Below are 22,785 nucleotides of genomic sequence, written 5' to 3'. Positions count from 1 at the left end.
AAAAATTAAAATAAAATGTATGAACATAAACATATTAAAGTGCATGTTTTAAGAGGCTAAGGGCCCAATCCCATGCATGTTTAGAGAGAGAGAAAGACCTACAAATCCCAGCATTCCCCAGCCAGTGTGGCTGGCTGGAGGGATGCTGGGAATTGTAGGACTGTCTAAACATGCATAGGATTGGGCCCTAAATTGAAGAGATGCATCTTCCTAGGCTTTATAGCTGAGAAACTGGAAGCCAAGTGCAACACAGGAGAAAGCCCATTCGTGTGTGCTTGACAAAAGCGCCTCTGCAGGTGATGACACCCTCAAAAGGTTCCTGCAGTTCTTAATACCTGTAGTGAGACAGGCGGTCCCTTCTTGATGCTGACTTTGATTGATCTGTTTGTTTGTTCAATATCATCTTTTTTTGTCCTTCAGCACCTTGGACTTTCCAGAGGTGACAAGATCAATAGTTCATCGGCATCTGTCGAGGACTTTCAACTGCCCAAAGTGCTTCGCACACCTTAACCTGTGTTGTAACCCTGATGACAACAACCCTGCAAGGTAGGCCAACATGAATGTTTATTATCCCCTGGGTGGTGGTGGTGGTGGGATGCGTGTGCATTCTGAGGCAGAGAGAGAGAGAGAGACAGACAGAGAATAGTCTCTGTCCATCCACCCGTCTTCCAGGAGGTCCCATTGAACTGGCTGAGCTTTACTTGCGAGTAAACACAGTGGGGCTTAGATAGGAGAGGTGAGGCAGCGAGTTTTCAGCGGCTCTACGGCCTGAGTTTTTAACGACCCCCCCCCCTTTTGCCTTGAGCCCCCTGATATCCTGGGTTTCTTGCAATGCTTTACGCGCCAGCGTTTGCAGGGCGAGCTTTGGAGACGGGAAAGGCCCTGGAGAGAGAGAGAGAGAGAGAGAGAGAGAGAGAGAGAGAGAGAGAGAGAGAGAGAGAGAGAGAGAGAGAGAGACCCTGTGCGGAGCATCCTCGGTCTTCTCCTTCTTCTCCTTCCTGGCTAATGAGGGTCCTGAACCGCTGACGTCTTCGAGCGCCTGGCGAGTGCCACAAAGGCACACACAAAGGCGAGCGCAAAGCATCCAGGAAGCAGCAACCGCGCACCGGCGAGCAACGTTCCCCCTCCCCTCCCCTCCCCTCCCTTCCCCTCCCCACCCCACAGCCGCCCGCAGTGTGCTCTGTTGCTAGTGCAACGGCCGGGTTGGCCATCGCATCGCGGGCCCCCTCCCCAGCCTAGTGGGCAGCCCGCTGGCCTCCCCAGGCCCCCCACCCCACCCCTCTTTCTCTCTCTCTTTCTTTCTTTTGCAAATCAACGCTTGGCGCCATGGGGAGACTCCGCTGGTCGCTTTTCTTCTTCTTCTTCTTCTTTCTCCTCCTCCGCCTCCTTGCAAAGTCCCGGCTGCAAGAGCAGCAGAAGAACCTGACGTGAGAGAGAGAGAGAGAGAGAGAGAGAGAGAGAGAGAGAAGAACGCCAGCTCGGATCGTCCCTGCCCTGCCCTGCAAAAAAAATAAAATAAAAAATAAGAGCAAATTTGAGGTAAGAGACACTCCGGGGCAAAACCCAAGCGAAGAAGCCCAGGCAAACAAAACCAGCCCACTTGGCTTAGGGAAGGCAGCACTCGGTGATGCTGGCTTTCCCCACGCAGGGGATTCTCTCTCCAGCCCATTGGCAAACTGGGGAGGAAAATTGGGGGGAGCTTGGAAATGTCAGTGTCCGGTAGAACATGGTGGGGAGAGAGAATAGCCCCCCCCCCAGAATGGGCTGGGGGTGCAGCTTTTTCTAAGGGGGAGCTCGAAAGGGATCCTGTATCTTTAATAGTTGTGCGAATGGGGGGGGGGGGGTCAGTGTCCAGGAGAAAAGCTGCACCTGCTGAAAATCTTCTCCTTGTACCCCACTCTTAAAGGGACAGGGTCCGATTTCTTCCTCAGCCGCCCTAGCCTGACCCTTTGCTTATTATGTCATCTCATGGCTAAAGGAGCCACATCAGGTTCATATGCAGGGAGTATGTGTTGTGGGGAGGCTTTGCAATCGGCACTAAATATATTTGGAGAGGGGGGTTGTAATCAGCTGGTCCTATCATGTCCTGGAACATCCCCCCCCCCCCAATGCTTCTCCCTCCCAGGAGCTTTGAAGTGGGCTGCTACTTCGTCTTTTTATCTTTAGGCTTCTAGGCAGGCAGAGAGAGAGCAAGTGAGAGCAAAATCGTTGAAACAACTTGTGTTGTGGTGACACTCTCCTGGACGCCTGACTTCCACACCATCCCAGTAATGACGAATCGATGGCGAGGTGTGGTGGAATGTGTGTGTGTGTGTGTGGATGTGTGTTTTTTTGTGTGTGGATGTGCTCTGCCCTTTGGTTTGGTTTCGCTTCTACCAGCAGTCCCCAAAATCCAGTGTCTTCGGGTGGAAATTTGGAAATGACAGAGCCGGGGGCATATGGAGGGAACCGTTCCGCAAGCCATCCTAGCTGCAGGGATGAAGAAAGAAACAAACAAATCAACCCTGTGTTGGATGGGATACTCCGCTTTTCTGGCAAAGTCATCTTTGTTTTGCCTCTGTTAAAACAGAAACACCGAAGGAGGCGAACAGCAGGTTCGGAATCATTTCCGCCAAGCCGGATTGGATTCTTTTGCATTGGTTGTATGCTGCAGATTCTCAGGTTTGGTTTGGTCTTTGATTAAAAATCAACTTGGACATGTTTTAATATCTTGTGGACAAGAGAGCCTTCTTTTAGTGCCTTTCTCTGGCAGCGACTGTGGAATGATTGGTTCCGAGTGTGTGTGATGCAGTCATAAATCAAGGCACAACAATTTGGAGGAGGTATTTTTTGACTATTGTAATTTCACTCTCCCACGCACCCTGCCCCCACCCCACATCCTCACAGGCAGAGCATTTACCTAATGCCAGGTTTTAGTTGCGTAACAAATTATTATTATAGTATTGTTATTATTATTTCATTTAAAGTGTCATTCTGCAAGGGAAAATTGTAGCTCAAGCAGCAAGCCTCTTTGGAACTTGGGCAGAAATTCACCCATCAGGGAATGTTCAGTGCTAACAATACATTCTCCTCGGAAGGTGGGTGCTCAGGTGTGTGTGTGTGTGTAGTGGGGGTGCAGTTTCCGAGTGGTGTGTTGTACAATATGGCAATCCAGCACAATCCCTCCCCTTGTAGGAAACCAGTTACAGACTTGATCACCCATCCAACATTCCCCATACCAGAGCGGAAGGAAAAACCAAAACCAAATAACCCTTCCATGAAATTAACCAACCTCTTGGTTTGGAGGAAATATATCAAGCATTGTCTGTGCAAAGCTTGCTTTTCCAGTCCCCCCCCACACACACCCAATCTCTTTCTCTCACTTAAAGGCAGAGAATGCAGACTTGTACTAAAGTGTTTGCTTGTGCTGATGAATAAGCCTCTAGCAAATTATATTGCTTTCGTTCCCAGGCTGTGTGGTATTGCCTCTCTCCTTTCACTTCCCCATTGGCTTGAGAAGAGTGAATAAAAATCACATTAAGAAGGCACCTTGCCAGCAAAGTATCTCGTACCTGCCCCAGAGGGTGGGGATTTACAGAGATGCTGAAAGTGCAAGCCAATGGCCCAGCACATATGCCACTGTGTCACCGGTGGGTTGGAAACAAAACTCAATTCCCTGTTCCCTCACCTCCTCTCTTTCAAAGCCTGTAAGAGACTGGGGGGTGGGAGGGATGGAATAGCATGGGTCTTCTAAGCGTTCTTCTAAGGGAACATCCCCAAGGTGTTGTATTGGGTATTCCTGTCTCCAAGCATGTTCAGTCTAAAGTTGGGTCTAGGGACTGGCTTACAGCCCCATCCTATGTGTAGGGTTGCTCATATTTGTTGGGACTGCAATTCCCATAACTCCCAGCCAGTATGGGAATTGCAGTCCCAACACATCTGGAAGGTGCCAGGTTGGAGAACTGTTACATTGATTTTTAGCAGGGAGGGGAGTTATTTCTAAGCAAAACTGACTGGGCTGTTTTTAATTGTTAACGTTGTTATCTTTTCAGCGCCAGGTCAAGACTTTTCTCTTCTCCCAGGCATTTTAACAGCGTTTAACAACGTTAAGTTTGTTTTTAATGGACCCCAGAATTGTTGTTTTTAAATGGATACTGTTGTTTTTATACTGTTTTTATGTTTTTTTAAATTTTTTGTATACTTTTAATGTTTACTATTTTTAATTGTTGTAAACCGCCCAGAGAGCTTCGGCTGTGGGGCGATATATAAATGTAATAAATAAATAAATAAACAAACAAATAATTGGATCAGGTTTGGGAGAACAGAAAAGAGTTTTCCTGTGGCACCTTAAGGACTGAGAGGTTTATTGTGGCATAAGGTTTTTTTTTTTTAATGTATCTTAGGGCTCATTTTGTCAGGTGCATGGTGGCGCATTAATACCCTCAGTTGGCTGATCTATACACATGCGTGCAGAGGAGAGAGAAATGTGAACAGTAGGGCCAAAAGTCACAGCATTTTAAAAGATTCAGCAGGGATCCCTCTTACCCTCCCTTTCACCCTACAGTTTTCACTCCTCCATCCCTGCCCCTTGGACCTTTCTCTCTCTGTGTGTGTACCTGGTGATTTGGCTGAATACTCTATGCATGGATAAAGTGGGTTGCAGCCCACAAAAGCTTACTGTCCGCAATAGATCTGTTCCATTGTTGTACTTAGGCACAGTTACTGGGGTGGCTCTATGTCCTGCATTACAGAGGACAATCCTCTATTCGAAAGCAACCAAGTCCAGTTTAAAGATCAAGAAAGCTAAGAAGGGAGAGCAGCAGGGACCTGGGCATTGCTTACTAATGATGTTGGCACAAAGGTCACTACGGTGAGATGTGTAAGGTTTCTATTTAAACTGCAGCATTTTGTCACTATTTTTTTTATCTAAACTTCTAAGTTAGCCCATACAAATCATGACATACCTGCATCCTTCCTCCCTCCCCCCCCCCGCTCTCTCTCTCTCTCCCCCCCCTCTCTCTTTGGTAATGCATTTCCTCTTTTTTGTTTTGGTGATGCATCAGTGGCCACCCTAAGAAAGACCCAGTGGACTCAGCAGGTGTTACTTCTGAGCAAACATGTTTGAGATTGGCACGACCCATCTTTATAGTGGGAGAAGATGCATAGTCTGTTGCAACAAGTACTACAAACACAGCACACGCATACCCAAATTTTGGAAAATTAGGATTGATGGAAGCCCGACTCCCCCATCCCAAATTCTTGAAATTTGGTCCCATGGATTTCTGTGAAATCCGTTTCTGCATCACCATGAATTATGCAATAACAAAAGTGATGTCAAGTGTGTTGACTTCCATGGGACTTACTTCTGAGCCAGTGTGCACTGGATTGCACTATATGAGTACCAAGGTTAGAATGTTATACGAGCATGCTTAGATAAAATTAATAGCATATATCTATATCTATCTATCTATCTATCTATCTATCTATCTATCTATCTATAGATGCTCCTCTATTATGCTTTTCCAGTACTGTAATATTAGCTCTGTACTATGTGATTGTATTGTGACTCTTGCATTCTGCAATAAAAACCTACATTATTCTTGGAATAAAGCCTAGGTTCTGCAGTTGGGATAAATGATGCAAACTGGTTACATTTTGCTTAACCTGCAAGCCTCACATAGTTGTACAGTTCTGGAGAGGGATTTTAGAGAATTTTGTGTTCTCATTTTTAAACCCCACCCCACCCCACCTCTCTCTCTCTCTCTCTCTCTCTCTCTCTCTCTCTCTCTCATATTTTTGAGAGTAACTGGAAAGACAAAATATTCTCATTGCCTAGGAGAAGGTAGTCCTGGGAAGGTAAAATAGAATGATTAATGCTGCCGTCTGCTCTTCCAACAGCTGAAATGCTGGGCTAAGGATTTTTCCCATCTTAACACAGGAAATATGGGATATATTCAACATGATTTAGTAGAGGTCATGAAAGGATTGATCTGTAGTAAGCTTGTAGCTCATCCCAAAGACCCAAACCTTGAGACTCTGGCAAATTGTATGGAGAGACTCTCTGTGTATGTTTACACTGTAGTGTGATTGTTTTGTTCCAACTAAGGAAAACTGAATATAGGGGAGACAGATCTCTTTGCAAAGATAAAGTGTTTCCTGTATTGCTAATTGAACAGCCATGTAACGTGCTTCCTTTTGAAGGTGGTATGGAGCAGATAATGCCATTTATTTTGTCAGATCAACTCCTTTTGATGTAAGAGGCTTTTGAGTTAACGCATAATATTTCAGCAGGTAAAATCAGCTGTGCTTTAAGTTCCACCTTTTCTGAATTGTTTTGCTGATACACACACACACACACACACACACTCCTACATATTAGGAAAACACAAAAGGGATCTTGGTGCATTCATACATGTGACCGGGACTGCATTATTCTATCATTGTTTTAATGCCCATGGACATGTCTTCTCGATCCTCCCAGAGTGCAGGACACGGAATAATGGGCTCAAGTGACAAGAAGCCAGATTCCGGCTGGACATCAGGAAAAACTTCCTGACTGTTACAGCAGCATGACAATGGAACCAGTGACCTAGGGAGGTTGTGGGCTTTCCCACACTAGAGGCATTCAAGAGGCAGGTGGACAGCCATCTGTCAAGTATGCCTTAGGGTGGATTCCTGCATTGAGCAGGGGTTGGACTCGATGGCCTTAAAGCCCCTTCCAACTCTATGATTCTATGTTTGCAAAGACGGTAGGGAGATAAAGAAAGAGCTGAAAACTGGATTTGACCCAGGAAGGTCTAAAGGGTTAAGAGTCACCTTTCTCAAGAAAGGAAAGCCATTCTTGAATTCACCACAGCAAATTGCCCTAAGTCAGTGGTGCCTTGGAAATTTGGAAGTGCAGGCACTCATCATGATCTAGGTATGGATCATGTGAACCACCCAGAGAGCTTCGGCTATTAAAAATGTAATAAATAAATAAATGTAAATATAATAAATAAATAAAACGAAGCTGCTGCCTGTGCTTTGACCTCATCATGATGAACACCTGCACATCAAAATGTATCTATTCATGTGTGTGTGAGTGTGTGTGTGTGTACATATAATTACATTTTTATACCGCCCAATAGCTGAACCTCTCTGGGCGGTTCACAAAAATTAAAACCATGAAGAGCATAATAATAAAACAACCAACAATCTAAAAACACAAATACAAAATACAACATAAAAAGCGCAACCAGGATAAAACCACACAGCAGAAATTGTTATAGGTTAAAATATGGAATTAAAACAGCAAAGTTTAAATTTAAGTTAAATTAGGTGTTAAAATACTGAGAAAATAAAAAAGGGTTTCAGCTGGCGATGAAAGGAGTACAGTGTAGGTGCCAGGCGAACCTCTCTGGGGAGCTCATTCCACAGCCAGGGTGCCACAGCAGAGAAAGCCTTCCTCCTATATACAGAGAGAAAGACACACCACTGCAAGAATATATACATTTGTTTGCTGAGAAAAATTCATTTTCTCCCAACTATTGTGAGAATTGCAGCTAAGCTTAGAGGGAACAGGAAAGTCTAAGGACAGTGGCATATTATTTCATTTTCAATCATCATCATCATCATTTCAGTGCCTTGACCCTGTGAACCACTATACTACTGATACAGTATCACTGATGAAGATCAGGAGAATAGGCCATGTATACATCATGGATGAGAAATCCCTCTGAAAAGCATATACCAACTGCTCTGAGCTCTTGAGCGGATGGGTGGGGTATAAATGAGGCAGTTGAATAGTGTGGTTTAGAGTTTTAACTCTCCAAACTGGTTCTCTAACAAAAGCTTAACTATGTCTGAGAATCAGGGCTGAGCTGAAAAGGGATGGAGGTGGAATATTGCAAATAAAACAAAACCCTTCACCTCCATGGAGCAGCCCTGCAAAACAAGACAAAAATGTTTATCCATTCAGCGGCTTCATGGCGTCATTGCATAGCCATATCTGATTGTCATGATCAAAAAGCCTTTTCAGAGTGAAGGCAATGTGTCCTGCCATCACTCTGAGTTGACTTTATGGTATACTCACATAGCTAATTCTGACTGGCTGCATGGTGATGTGATATTATCATACTGTCTGCATGATCCCTGATCAGGAAAAAGGTCTTGTTTCTTCTTCTTCTTCTTCTTCTTCTTCTTCTTCTTCTTCTTCTTCTTCTTCTTCTTCTTGGGTGGGGGAGCAGCAGCAGCTGTGAACAGTGAAAAGCATGTGAAATAGGTAAGCAAGGGCCTTTTCATGAAACCTTCCACCCAGTGAAAATTTGTCTTTTACCCTGAATAATTTTGTGAATGGATATTCAACACAGCCCTGAGAGGCATATCCCACAATCTGTGCCAGCAATCAAATTTCTAGTCAAGGTAATGTTTCTTTCAGTACCATGCTATTATCAGATCAGCACATCAAATCCATTCTGGAATAGTTCAGAAGGATCAGTGAAGGAGAACTGGGGTGGGGTAACCTAGAATTTCATGTACAATCCAAGTCATTGATTCCGTTTTCATGGTTGCTGTGAATGAATGCATCAGGGTCTCAGCACACAGCACAAATGTAATAGACACGTTTGATACTTAGGAAAAGGGCAGTCAAATTTCACAAGTAGGTTGTGAGATTGTCAGGGATGAAAGGTAAGGGGACTTTACCTTCTTTTTCTTGCCAGCCCTCTTCTCTTCCTCATTATCCCAATGCAACCTTTCCTGCTGCCCCAGCGATGTCGCTGCCTGGGCTTAGTGATGCTTAGAGTAGACCCACTGAAATCGATGGACAAGTTACTCAGGGGCTTACTTAAATCCTATTGATTTCAGTCAGTCTGTTGTAAGCGTGACTAAGCCTGCATTCATCCCGATGGTCTGTGCTGTGCACCCCACCCCTCACTAAATGGCTCCCCTGCCAATTCTGCAAGTGCGTTTGAGAAAGTGGGGTAAGCAACCTCTCTCCTGTTCCTGGCTTACATTTCTCTGCTGCCCTCCAATTGTGTTGGACTACAACTCCCAGGATCCCCTAACCAACTCTACTATGGAGGCTGGAGGATTCTGGGAGTTGAAGTCCAACACAACTCCCAGAATCCCCCATGTTGGGGAAGGCTGTTTTAGCACAACAAGGGATAAACCAATGAGAGAGAGAGAGAGAGAATAACAGAGTACACAGGGGTACAGAACCTCAGACCTGGGGGCCAAATTCCACCATCCTGGACTCCTGATCCAACCCTCCTGGTTCCCCAGATGGGCCATCCCCTTTTCCTCCAACCACCAATTTTTGTGTGTTGTCTTGGCTTTTGTACAGTTTTCTTTGCCAATTGAAAATGTTGACATCTCCCACTTGAGGCTTAGTTACTGGCAGTGAGAGCTTTAAACTGAAATATGCTGGTAATCTGGGTATTTTGCCTTTGGGTCCACCCATCAGCAGAATGTAGCCCCTGAGAGCATCTCTGAAATAGAATTTGGCCCTTGGCTGAAAGAGGTTCAACACCCCTGATATACGGAGAGTAACTCTCTCTCTCTCTGGCCATGGCTAGACCAGGCCTATATCCCGGGATTGCCCCGGGATCATCCCTAAGCATCCAAATGACTCATAGGATCCTGGGAGCCTGGGAGCAGGCAGGGAGGACCCCTCCATTTGCCTGGGATAATCCTTAGGTCTAGCTAAGGCGTGCCCCCTTCTATATAGTCAGTGTTCTTTATATATGTTAAATGGCTTAGGATAACTTCTTTGTTTTTCTGATCTGTGTTAATGTAGAACTGGAATAAAACATTTGGGATCAATTACAAATCTTGATCTCCATCAGCTATGGAGACCAGTCAGGATTCTTCTCTGTTCCTGGTGAACATTTTGGAGGAACTGGATACCAAGCAAAACAGGGTCTCCTATCAGGACCTCTGCAAATCGTTATGTGCCCGGTTTGATCTGTCCCAGCTGGCCAAACTAAGGAGCGTGCTTTTCTACACGGCCTGCCTGGATCCTACTTTCCCAGCGACCTTGTTCAAAGACAAAATGAGGTGCACCGTCAACAACCAGCAGTCGAAGAAGATCATGGTTGCGGCGGATATCGTGACGATATTCAACCTCATCCAGATGAACGGGGGCGTGGCGAAGGAAAAGCTCCCCATGGCTCGAGAGAAGGTGCGGAAGAAAGAGTCGCTGGAGTCCTGCCGATCTGACACGGAAGTGTGCAACATGGTGGACTGCGTGCTGAACTGCGACTTGAGAGACGGGGAATTTAGCCGGGGGTATTCCAGCAGGCGGTCTTCCAAGTGCAGGAAGGGGGATTGCAAGGACTGTCCGCAATTCATTCCTGCTTCCGAGCCCAACTTTTTGCTTGGCGTCAATAAGGAAATGAAGGGCCGAGCGGCTTCCCTGGATCGGCTGCAGGCCCTGGCGTCGTATACCATGGCCAGCTCTCCCCCCTGTGAAATGCAGAGCACCTATTTCCCCATGAATATAGAGACCGAGTCGATATCAGACCAGGACTCCTTGCCCATCAGCACGAGCATTAAGGAGACCTTCATTTCGAACGAGGAGCCCTTTGTGATGCAGTCGTGCGTGCAGAAACGGAACATCTTCAAGGAAGACTTCCACAACCTCATCACCATCTCGCCCAACTTGATATCACCAACGGGCAAAGTGGAAGATGAGCTTGTCGATCCCCCGAGTAGGAAAGAGACTCCCAAGCCAGCTTTCTTCAACCATAGCTTTGAAATGCCATACAGCAGCCAATACTTGAACCCAATTTATTCCCCCTTACCGGATAAAAGGCGGGTCAAGCACGAGAGCTTAGACGATCTCCAGGCTTCTACTTACTTTGGCCCAACGACTGTGCTTGGACCTCAAGATAGCAAACGGTGGTTAGGAAAGCCAAGCAAACAAACCCCATGGCCGGTCAAGAGCTGGAGTTTGAATACTGAAGAAGTCCCTGATTTTGAAAGGTCCTTTTTTAACAGGAAGCAGTCAGAAGAGAAGCCTCGATATCAGGCTGCGAACAGCCAGACTGCCAATTTCCCAGCTGCTGAGAGGCTTCAATCTTATCTCAACCCAAAGGAGTGCAACTATGCTGCGAAACCCAATGGGCATAAAGCCAAAGACATCTCCTCCATTTTGGAAGTGGAGAAGTGTGAACCCATCAAGAAGTTTAAAGACAAAAGCATTAACTGCACCTCTGTTCAGCTTCTAAGCATTGACAAAACCAGCAGTGTCGGGACGCAGACGGACCAACAGGGTTTGGAACACAAAAAAGGCAAAGAGATGGGCCACCTGAACCAGAACAAATATGGCGAGCGGCATTCTCTTAAGCAATCAGATGATGACTCAGAAATTGTAAGTGATGACATCAGCGATATCTTCAGGTTTCTGGATGACATGAGCATCTGTGGGTCTACTGGAGTGATGCAATCCTCTTGTTACAACAGCACTGGCTCGCTTTCTCAGATCCATAAATCGGACTGTGAAAGTTCTCCCGAACATCACTTGGCAAAAATTTCCAATGGGAATGCCGGGAGCAAACTTGACAAAGTGTCTCGGTTGGAGATCAGCACCTCAGATGATGAACTGAAAACCAGCGTCTGCAAACTAGTTCTGAGGATTGGGGAAATCGAGAAGAAGCTGGAGTCTCTCTCGAGTGTCAGGGATGAAATTTCCCAGGTCCTGGGGAAGCTAAACAAATTGGATCAAAAAATCCAACAGCCAGAGAAAGCGAGCGTCCAGCTTGATCTTAATTCCTTGACAAGCGAGGTTCAGTCGGAAGAAAGTACCTCCCCTAGGCTCTTTGCATGTCATAATTCTTCACACGGCGGCAAGTTGGAAAATAATCCGGACTGGTGCTGTTCAGATGCCAGCGGCAGTAACAGCGAAAGCCTTCGGGTCAAAGCCTTAAAGAAAAGCTTATTCACCAGGAGGTCTTCGCGGTCATTGACGGAGGAGAATAGTGCCACAGAATCCAAGATAGCAAGCATCTCTAACTCCCCTAGGGACTGGCGAGCGATCACATACACCAACCAAGCCGGTATCACGGAGGAAGAGATGAAAGATCGAGGTGGGGGTGAAAACAAAGACTGGCACCGGAAATCCAAAGAGGTAATTTCTGAAGTTTCAGTTCAGTGAATTATATATTTTTTAATTCGCAAAAGGTTCTGGGGATGGTTGAAAGGCTTACAGAATCACTCGTAAAATCCAACAGGAGTCCTACTTAGAGTAGACCCATTGAAATGAATGGGACTAAAGTTAAGCAAGTTTTTAGACATTTTCTCAAAGGGCGATTGTCTCATTTACTCTCTCTCTCTCTCTCATGTTCTGTCAAACTGAAATACCGAAAACACTGGAAGATCCCCCATCACACCTATCACCAGCGGAGCCTGGCAGCTCCAATTTGTGTGGGGCTGTGGATCCATTCTGGGTTTTAGTCAGAAGCAACCAGAACTACAAAGGAGCTGTCCAAGGTGCTGAACCTATTTGAGGGATCGGGTTCAGCACCTTGGATAGATCCTTTAGATCAAGTTGGTCAGAACCAGAAACATGGCCTTTCAAGGGATGGCTGCATAACAGCAGAGCTGTCTTCTGCTTTCAAGCAGACCATGAAGATTTTTGTTTTTTAAAAAATCACAAGGCTTTTTATGAATGGTTTTCTGCTGACTCTTGTATATGTCAAGATGTCATGTAGTTTTATATGGTGATGTATCCCCTGTTTTGAGTCGCAATAATTGTTTTCATTATGTAAGCTGCCTTAGACATGCTTATTTTATTTTAAAGGGATATAAATAGGTAGATTTTTAAAAACGTTGACACAAACATTTTTCCTGTTAGGTTTGTTGTGCCATATCTCCTTTGTGTGGGGAAGCCACTGTCGAATGGTGCAGCCATCAAAGGGATGCACATTACATGCTTGTGTCAAACCTGTCCTATGAAAACCATGATCAGCCTTGTAAAGTTACCAGCCTGCAATTGGCAAAGTGTGTAGCTGACTGTGTTTCCACGCTAGTGCAGAGGAAAGAAAGTCCCTTCCAGAAAGCTCCCTAGTTGTGGAAGAAGAGACTTTCCTTCCTATTCAGCTAGCAAGGAAACCAGTTGGGCTCACTCGCCTGCATGGAATTCCTGGTCGCCTATGGTGACTAGGTGAATTATTAGATACAAGGCTTCTCCCTTGCCTCTCTCTGAACTTCTGAACTTCATTGCAGGCAGACAGGCAATATGAAATCCCACAGCCGCACAGACACTCCAAACCATCTAAAGACACTTTCTTGATTGAGCAAGTCTTTAGCCCCCATCCTTATCCTGCGTCACTCAAGTCACACATGAAGACCAACCCTCTCTACACGGACATGCGGCTGACAGAACTGGCGGAAGTAAAGCGAGTGCAACCATCCTGGACCATCGAAGAATACACACGGAACTCGGGCGAAAAAGGAAAGCTGGCCTCTTTGGATTTACAAGTGAGTGGCCATTTTTCCCATTACTGGTCATCTGTGCCTAAGTGGAATCTACTGAGGAGAAGTGAAGCTTGAGCATTGGTAATGAGAGCTAAATTTATTACATTTATATCCTGCCTTTTTCCCTCCTTAAGGAATCCAAGGTGGCATACATAATCCTCCATCACTCCATTTTATCCTCACAACAACAACAACCTTGTGAGGTAGGTTGGGCTGAGAGTCTGTAACTGGCCCAAAGTCGGCCAGTGAGCTTCCAAGACCAAGTGGGGACTAGAACCCAGATCTTCCAACTCCCAGTCCAACGCTGTAGCCACTACACCACACTGGCTCCGACACCACACTTGATGATACATTTACGAATGATATATTTATGCTGTCACCTGGTCTTCTCTTATCTGGGAGGAAGTCCCATGAATTCAATGCAAATTCCTTCTGGGTAGACATATATATAGTATTAAAGGGAAACACGGGAGTGTTTCCCTGTGTTAAGGATGAAGAGTACATACAGCATTCCACCATGTTAAGGCCTTAATTGGGGGGGGGGGTCATTCTAGCATCCTAAAATGGAAAATGTTCCACCAATCTTTTTGAAAATGAGATCTGCCAGAAAGAAAAGCTTGTTTTACATACCCTGCGTGTTTCAAGAAGATTGGTGAAATATTGAGGGCAGGATGGCAGTTCAAAGGACCAAAGTGGGAAAAGCCTCTCTGACTCAAAATGACACAGACTACTTCTGGGTGGCGACCGTTTTTTTGCACACTAAAAGCTCCAAATTGGGACCCTTACCCTTCAATCCAGTGGTGCGATCTTGTCCCCCTGTCCTATTAGTTGGTGGAATGGCTTTTCTTTTTTCAAAATTCACTTCCGTTGATTTTTAATGAATATTTCTTTGCCCCATTAAAGTCAATGGAGAACTGATAGAGCAGAGCATGCACAGATAGATTGGAATGTTGGAAATAAGATGGCTGCCTGGCTCATATAGGAGCCATTTCCTTCTGCAGTTGAGCCAAGGCCCTGTCTGGGCCCCCTCCTTCCCCACAGTGCTGTGGAGGCCAGGGAGAGAGAGAGAAATGATCTGCTTTGCTTGGAGGGAGGCCCTTCCCTGGCCTCCAAGGAAAAAGAAAACCTGGCTGGCTCAGGTAGGGGTTTGATAGAGGGATTGACTTTGTTGTGTATCTGTGACTGTGAAGAGGGAGGTGTGTGTGTGTGTGTTTAAAGTTCTGGTGCATCCTTCTTAATTCAAAGTAAAGAATACATGGTAAACTTTCCTTTCCTTTCCTTTCCTCTTAAAGTTTAAACTTTATGGAAAGAAATATTGAAGAGGAGGAGGAGGTTAACCCTGGCCTATCTGCCATGCATGGTCCTGATTAAAATAATTTCTAGCCTCTCTCAATATTTCTTTCCATAAAGTTTAAACTTCTTCAGGTAGTGTGTGTTTCTTTAAAAGGTGCTGAACTACATTTTAAGCTTTCTTTTATAGATGTGTGTGTGTGTACTTTGAATTTGAACACAGATATAGGTCTCTTAAAAAAATCTCTGGTATGAAGGAAGGTGAATGGTTTTGCTGTGAAAGAAGGTGAATGGTTTTGGTGTTATAAGATACATGGCTGTACATTTTAGAAAATATTTTCCTTTCTCTGTGTAACTTCTTCTTATAAGCTAAATCTGCTGCTTTATGTTTGTATGAAAGGAAAACATTTTCTAAAATGTGCATCCATGAATTTTATACCCAAAGCATTACTTCACACCAGAGAAATGGTTAAGGGACCTAGTTTTTGCTACAACCTGGCACCCTCCAGTTGCTGTAGACTAGAGTCACAGAATCATAGAATTCAATGCCCCTCAGTAGTTGCAGTAGTCCAGGGCATGTAGTCCTCTTCATCCTCCTCTTCATTTTATGTCTGAGATTTAAAAGATATCTGGTCATCCGTTACACAAATTTTAAAATACTGTTTCCAAAAACTGTGTTTGCCTTTTATGCTGCAACCTTACACTGTTAGCTCACATTGAGAACTTTTTTCAAAAGGTTAGCTTCTTTTCACCTGCCTATCCCAAAGTACACCCAAGTCATATGGGATATGTGCTTTGGGATAGCCAGATGAAAAGAAGGTAACCTTTTGGATGGATTTCTCAATGTGAGCTAACAGTGTAAGGTTTATTTATTTATTTATTTATTTATTGCATTTCTATACCACCCAATAGCCGGAGCTCTCTGGGCAGTTCACAAAAATTAAAAACATTTGAAATATAAAACAACAGTATAAAAGAAGGTAACCTTTTGGATGGATTTCTCAATGTGAGCTAACATTGTAATGTTGCAGTATAAAAGGCAAATGCAGTTTTTGGAAGCAGTATTTTAAAATTCATTTAAATCTCTGCTGTGTGTATTACATGTGACTTCCAAGTCATATGTAATAGGCATGTCTGAGATTTAAAAGATATCTGGTCATCTGTTACACAAAGCCATGAAATTCAATAAACAGAAAACCTACAGTTTACAAAACAACGTTAAGGCTGTACAGTTTTCAACCAAGCACCAAAAAGCAGGGAAATTGGGAGTTAAGGCTCACAACCTTAACACCACATCCTCCCTAAGGAGGCAGAAAGTACCAGTGAAATTCTCATTCTCCCAAAGCAGATAAACCATGAGGACAGGATGGAGGATAGGATATGCAGAGCTGACTGTGGGGTTGTGGAAAACTGATGACGAACAACTTAGAGCCACCTACTTCTCTTTTTTTGTTTAGAGCAGCCCTTCCCCAACCTGGTGCACTCCAAAGGTGTTGGACTACAACTCCCATCATTGCAAGTCAGTATGTCCCATGGTCAGGAATGCTGCGACTTATACTCTCAAACATCTGGAGGGAAGCAGGCTATTATATGCAGAGGTGACTGTGGGGTTGTGGAAAACTGATTGGGGAATGCTGTTCTAGAGCAAGGGCAGGCAGAATGTAGATCACAAGATGTTTTGAAGTTCAACTCATAAAAGTGCCTGTCAGCATGGACAATGATCAGGAATGCTGCGAATGCTGTGACCACAGAGGATTTTTCTTACGTGTTCAGCATTGTGAGATCAAAGACAGAGCTAACACCTAATAGATTCATGTGTAAGGATTATTTTAAAACTATTGAAGAAAACATTTTTTGTCCTCACCATAACATGGAAGTTGCAGTGCAACACATCTGGAGAGCACCAGGCTGGAGAAGGTTGGTTTACACTTGGATCCTATACATGTCTTCTCAGAACTCAGTGCCGCTGAGTTTACTAGAGTTTCCTCCCAAGTGGTATAGGATTGCAAACTAATTTCATCTGAAAGGAGTTCAAGACAACCAAACTAATCCTTTTCTGTTCCGCTGTCACTCTGATGAGATGATGTATTGTGGAAGGATTGTGGGGAGTGAACAGTATATTTTGTATGAACACATTTCATACAAAATACACACAAATTGTTGTACAACTTATAAACACAGGTTCAGGCCAAAGTACAGTGATATGCCAGTCACATATGGCCTGTAAACAAATCATGAAGGGATAAGAGACACCTACATTTGAAAGTAACCCAGTTAAAGTTTAGTTATTGCTCAGAAAGGAAGCTCCTACCTGTTAAATTTGATAAAATAACATTTTAAAATTTCTGTATACCCTTATAAACACAGGTGCAGGTCAAAGTATAATGATATACCAGTAACGTGTATGGCCTGTAAACAAATCATGAAGGGATTAAGAGACACCTAGAGTCAAAAGTAGCCCAGTCAACATATAATTATTGCTCAGAGAGGATGTCCCTAGCTGTTAATTCTAACAAAATAGCATTTAAAAGTCCTGTACACCTTTAGTCAAGTTAAAACTTGTATTAGATTTCATTTTTCTCCACAAACTGTGTTTGCCGAGAACCAACTGGTTTGTTTTTATTTATTTCCTCCTGCTTTTCTTCCATCATGAAACTCAAGGTATCATACATGAAGCTTCAGGCACTAATCAGACTCAAGTTAGATTGCTTATCTTGCAGATGGGGGAACAAGTGATGTTTGTGTTTGCCCAGATTCTCCAAGCATTAACTTAATTCTCATCTCTCTTTTTTTATTTCTAATCCATTTCTTTTGAATCATGGAATAGTAGAGTTGGAAAGGGCCTATAAGGCCATCGGGTCCAACCCCCTGCTTAATTCAGGAATCCACCTTAAAGCATACCTGAAAGATGGCTTTCCAGCTGCACATTGAAGGCGTCTAGTGTGTGAGAGCCCACTACCTCCCTAGGAAATTGGTTCCATTGTCATACGGCTCTAACAGTCAGGAAGTTTTGCCTGATGTCCAGCCAGAATCTGGCTTCCTGTACCTTGAGCCCATTATTCTGTGTCCTGCCCTCTGGACACAGAGTGCCCAGAGAAGAGATCCTGGCCCTCCTCTGTGTGACAACCTTCCAAGTATTTGAAGAGTTAATGGCCTGTTAAAAAGTGGCTGTCAATGAATCAGGTAGCAGGGATTTTTTTAAAAATATTAATTACTTTTAACAAGCGGAACCTGCATCAAAATGTGCCAGTCATGCCCTATTTCAGGATATTCCAACGCGGCCACCCTAGCTGCGTTTGGTCGTGCAGTCATCCAAAATCGCAGAAGGATTGCATTTTAAATTGTCATCGGCCCTTTCCCCATAGACTAGATGATTTTTGCAGCTTCTGTCACACAGGTGGCAAGGCTGACGATTAATCAGCCATCCTGAAACCCAGGAGACGTTCACGGCAGAAGTTTTCAGTCATAAGGTGTTGCTATGACTTGACTCAAGGACATCTTGTCGTCTGTTTTTCGTGAAGCTGCCTAACGTTTCAGGAAACGTTTCAACAGGGGAATGTGAGAGGCGGTAGCTATATAATAAGCTGCTTTTGTTGTTGTTAAGAATCTGAGGGCAGCGAGAGAGGCAGCCATCTTTGATACACTGCCTACATGCCTGAGTTTTTTAGTAGGCCCAATCTGCTCTCTCTTTTTAAAACTAATCCATGAATTAGAATGTTTCCAAGTATAATAGCTTTCACCTCCATCCCCTTCATTGTCACCTTTTCTTATAGCTGGCCCAAGACGTTTTTGCTGCCTGAGGTAGAACAAGAAATTGCACGCACACACACACCCCATAGTCGAGGTGGATAGTACTTAAGGCTTGCCAAGTTGCTTTAACACCTGAGGCAGAACACACACACCTGACACCTCTCCCTGAGAGTAAAAAAATACAATAATAATAAATTAAGAACTTATGGGCAACAGAAAACAAGTTGTGTCCCCCTTTTGTGTGGCAGCCATTCAGGTATTTGAAGAATGCTGTCATGTCTCCTTTCAATTTTCTCTTCTTCCAGCTAAACATTTGTAAGAACCTAAGAAGAGCCCTGCTGGATCAGACCAAGGGCCCATCTAGTTCAATGCTCTGTTCACACAGGGGCCAACCAGCTGTCCATGGGAAAAACCCAAGCCGGACATGATTGCAGAGGCACCCTTGTGTCCATGTGCCTGAGCAACCAACATACAGAGGTCTGCTGCTTCTGAGACTGGAGGTAGCATATAGCCATCAGGACTGCTAGACACTGGTAGCCTTCTCCAGGAATTTGTCCAGTCTCCTTTAAAAGCTGTCCAAATTTTTAGCCATCACTACCATTTGTAGTAGCGAATTTTGCAGTGTAACTCTGCGCAGTGTGAAGAAGGACTTCTTTTTATTTGTCCGGAATCTCTCAACAATCAACTTCACGGGATGGCTTTGGGTTCTAATATTATGAGAGAGGGAGGGAAATGTCTCCTTATCCACTTTCGCCACACCATAGATGTATCTTCCCCGTTATGGTGAGATGTATTGCATTTCTATTTAAATTACAGTTATTATTTCTAAATTCACGTCTATACATAGAAATTTGCAAATGCAAATATCATTCATATCCTTCTTTTGTCCTTTTTTTTTTTTTGGTTAATCATTTCCTTTTCGGAGGGCAGTCTGTAAGTGGCAGGCCCTGTTTTGCTTGTCCCTATTGGACTATTCTGTGCAGGGCTGGCTTTATGGGGTGAGCAGTGGAGGCTGATGGCTCTGATTTTGGTGGGGCTGTGAATCCATTCTGGGTTTCAATCCAAACCAGGCAGAACTCTAAAAACAATCATCCAAGGAGCTGAACCTTTACCTCTCAAATAGTTCCAGCGCCTTGACTAGTTCCTATAGAGTTCTGACTGAAATTCAGAATGGATTCACAGCCCCACTGAAATTAGAGCCACCAACCTCCAACAGAGGCAATACCATAGGAGCAGGGGAGAAAACACGGTACTGAAATTTACAGCATAAACCTAGACATGTCTACTCAGAAGTAAACCCAATAAATTCAACGGGACTTACTCCCAGGTAACCGTGTATAGGATTGTACAGTTAGCTTCCTAAGGATCTCAGCTTTCTTTTTCTGTTTTTCTTTTCACCTTTCTCTTTCTCATTTTCTTCCTTTCATTTCCTTTTTCTTTTTCTTTTTCAAGAACAAGTTTCTAGTCCTTCCAGTGATAGTATTGGAAAGTACGCTTAAAAGTATTGTGGACAATGCCTGGTTTAATCTCAGAAGCTGGTAGGGTGGCCAGCTATCTTTCTTTACAGAGCAGAGTCCTCGGTTTTGTAGTGCTGCTGGAGGACACGCCTGTATTTCAGAGTGTCCTCTCTTTGAAGGGGCTATCCAGTCCTAGTCCCATTTAAAGATAAAGGGCATGTCTAGTCAGGGTGATATCCCAGGGATGTCCCTGTGCATCCACATGACGCACAGGGGATCCCAGAAGCAGGGAGGGATGATCCCTTCCTTTCCCCGGGATATCGCCCTACCCTTTAATCCCGACTTTTCCCACAGTCTCGGGATGATCCCGAGACAACGAGATGTATGGCCGTCTGTCCCCGTTTCGTCCCGGCTCCTCATGAGTAACCACGAGAAGCCACGAACCGGGCATGGGGCGCAGAGCTCCTCAGGAGCTCTGTGCCCATTGGGGAAGCGGGTGGGTTTTTGTTGTTTTTTTAAACTCACTTTTGCGATGGAGCGCTCCTGCACTCTTTTTCGATTAAAAACAAACAAACAAAAATGCCGGGCGTGACATCCTCTTCCTCCCGGGATGTCATGCGCCGCGTGTAGACACCCTGGGACAATCCCGGAAGCAGGTAAGTCCAGGATCGTCCCACTTCCCTCCCTCTACACCGGATGGTGTGGACATGCTCAAAGAACCCTCAGAAGGAAGGGCAGTGGGCCATGAATTTACCCATCAACACTTAGCACCTGGCTAACAGACTGAGCAGAGGCACAAGCCACCTATTTATTTATTTATTTATTTATTATTTATTAATTACATTTCTATACCGCCCAATAGCCGGAGCTCTCTGGGCGGAGACCTCGGCAGTCTTTTGTGCAATAAGATGTCTTGTTAGCATTTCTAAATGTGCCGCTATCCATACGAATTTGCAGAGGGAAATGTTATGCAAATTGATCTCCCCTTTTTCTCTTCTTTTGATGATGTGGAAGTGGCCACGCCCTAGAAACTGTTGCCCTTGTGTGTGATGGTGTGGTGTGGTGTGTGTGTGTGTGTGTGTGTGTGTGTGCAGTGGTTGCCCTGGGCTTCAATGCTTTGGTGCATTTAGAAAATTACAGACTATTTCCCCACTCTTTTGATGGGAATGTCTATTACATCACTCGCTTCAGAATGCGTTTAGCCTGCCCCACCGTATTTGGGGGCCCTCCTGTTCAATCTGGCTTATCACATTTTGAAGTAAGTGAACAACTACATATTGCCATCCAAGGGCTCATCTACACCAAGCAGGATATTCCACTATGAAAGCAGTATATAAAAGGCAGGAACCATACCAAGCAGGATATAGCGGTATGAAAGCGGTATATGGTCTGTGTCAATGGGCCCCAACAGTGGTCAGCGCACTTCAATACCCCTATAAAGCAGTAGTGTGGCTCCTCCCTTTTATATACCGCTTCCATAGTGGAATATCCTGCTTGGTGTAGATGAGCTCTAAAACATTGGGACTAGGGAGTGCTTCTCTTCAGCTGGATCTTGTCCTTAATATGAAATTGTATGTGTTCTTATTTAGAGCTGGAAACCTAAGAGAGAGAAACTTAATGGTTTTCCTTCTTTATACACATTTCCAGACCCAGGAATCTTTAAACCCCAACAATTTAGAATACTGGATGGAGGACATATATACGCCGGGCTATGATTCGTTACTGAAGCGCAAAGAAGCTGAATTCAGAAGAGCAAAAGTTTGCAAAATAGCTGCCTTGATTGCAGCAGCTGCCTGTACAGTTATCTTGGTCATCGTAGTTCCCATATGTACTATGAAATCATGAATTCCAGTTATGGAGGAATACATCCCAGCCTTGTATATAACATTGCTCCAGATTGCCCATTCAACATTTAAAGTACCCACCTTATGGCAAAAATTGAAACCAGTCACTCGGGAGGATGTGCTGAAATGAGGAAGTAAAGAAGATCTGGGTTCGTTGTTGTTTCTTCTTCTTCTTCTTCTTCTTCTTCTTCTTCTTCTTCTTCTTCTTCTTCTTCTTCTTCTTCTAGAATGTCCTTTAAGAATAGCAAAAGCACCTGGCAGACCTAATGGTAACTCGCTTCACGTTTTTACACATTATTACAAGTGGATTCCCCATCCCCCCCCTTTGAAGAGAAGATAAAATATTTTACAAGATTGACAATGGATGAAGAGAGAGGAGTCCTCCCACCCCTCATCCTCATACCAAGAGAAATTTTATACTGACGTTATATAGATGACTGGTAACTCCTGTACAATATGCATTTTATCAGAGCAGCGAAATTGCTCTCCGAACCGTGAAAATTTTTGAATGTATTGTGGCTTTCTTTTGGTGTGTTACGTATTCCTTGTTTGTCCGATTTTTGAAAGCCGATTGTGTGTAGCCATGGGTCGGGTGTGTTCCTACATTTGGAATCGATAAGGGCTCTTTGTAACCTGGTCTTTCCCTAAGACCCTCTTTGTTATCCCTGAGTAAGTAGGTGAAGTGCCAGCTGCTATAGACCAAAAAGTTTCCGTATAAAAAGTAATCCCCCAAAGGGTTTTTCGGTTGCTTACGCCGATATCGTATTTCCAAAAAACAGCTGACATGTGCTCCCATCCCAAAATTATTTTGACCTCTCCAAAGGATATGAAAAATATCTCACTTTCGCCTCTGTTTTGGCTGGATGAAATTGAACAAATTCAAGAGGTACCAATTGTACTGTTCCGACCCTTGGGAATATAACCAAAATAATTACAGATTTGTGGATGTTCACACAAACACCCTTCATGTATTAGGGTGGTGGTGGTCTGGGACATGTCTGGAGGCTATT

General features: G+C 44.3%; 1 protein-coding gene across 1 annotated transcript; it reads left to right on the top strand.

The window, feature by feature from the left end:
* The first annotated feature begins 1,475 nt into the window (after positions 1-1,475).
* Positions 1,476-21,938, top strand: MINAR1 (membrane integral NOTCH2 associated receptor 1). The gene is made up of 4 exons (XM_063142284.1): positions 1,476-1,539; positions 9,755-12,085; positions 13,183-13,437; positions 21,579-21,938. Exons 2-4 carry the CDS (start codon positions 9,806-9,808, stop codon positions 21,774-21,776), a joined length of 2,733 nt encoding a protein of 910 aa, XP_062998354.1. The 5' UTR covers positions 1,476-1,539; positions 9,755-9,805; the 3' UTR covers positions 21,777-21,938.
* Positions 21,939-22,785: the final 847 nt, after the last annotated feature.

The sequence above is a fragment of the Elgaria multicarinata genome, chromosome 16, assembly GCF_023053635.1.
Source record: "Elgaria multicarinata webbii isolate HBS135686 ecotype San Diego chromosome 16, rElgMul1.1.pri, whole genome shotgun sequence".
Classification (NCBI taxonomy): domain Eukaryota; kingdom Metazoa; phylum Chordata; class Lepidosauria; order Squamata; family Anguidae; genus Elgaria; species Elgaria multicarinata.
This window is presented reverse-complemented; position numbering and strand designations above follow the sequence as displayed.

Coding starts and splice junctions, on each gene's coding strand:
- MINAR1 (XM_063142284.1), top strand. CDS start 9,806: ATGGAGACCAGTCAGGATTCTTCTCTGTTCCTGGTGAACATTTTGGAG. Junction 12,086..13,182: donor GGCACCGGAAATCCAAAGAG/GTAATTTCTGAA, acceptor ACTTCATTGCAG/GCAGACAGGCAATATGAAAT. Junction 13,438..21,578: donor TGGCCTCTTTGGATTTACAA/GTGAGTGGCCAT, acceptor ACACATTTCCAG/ACCCAGGAATCTTTAAACCC.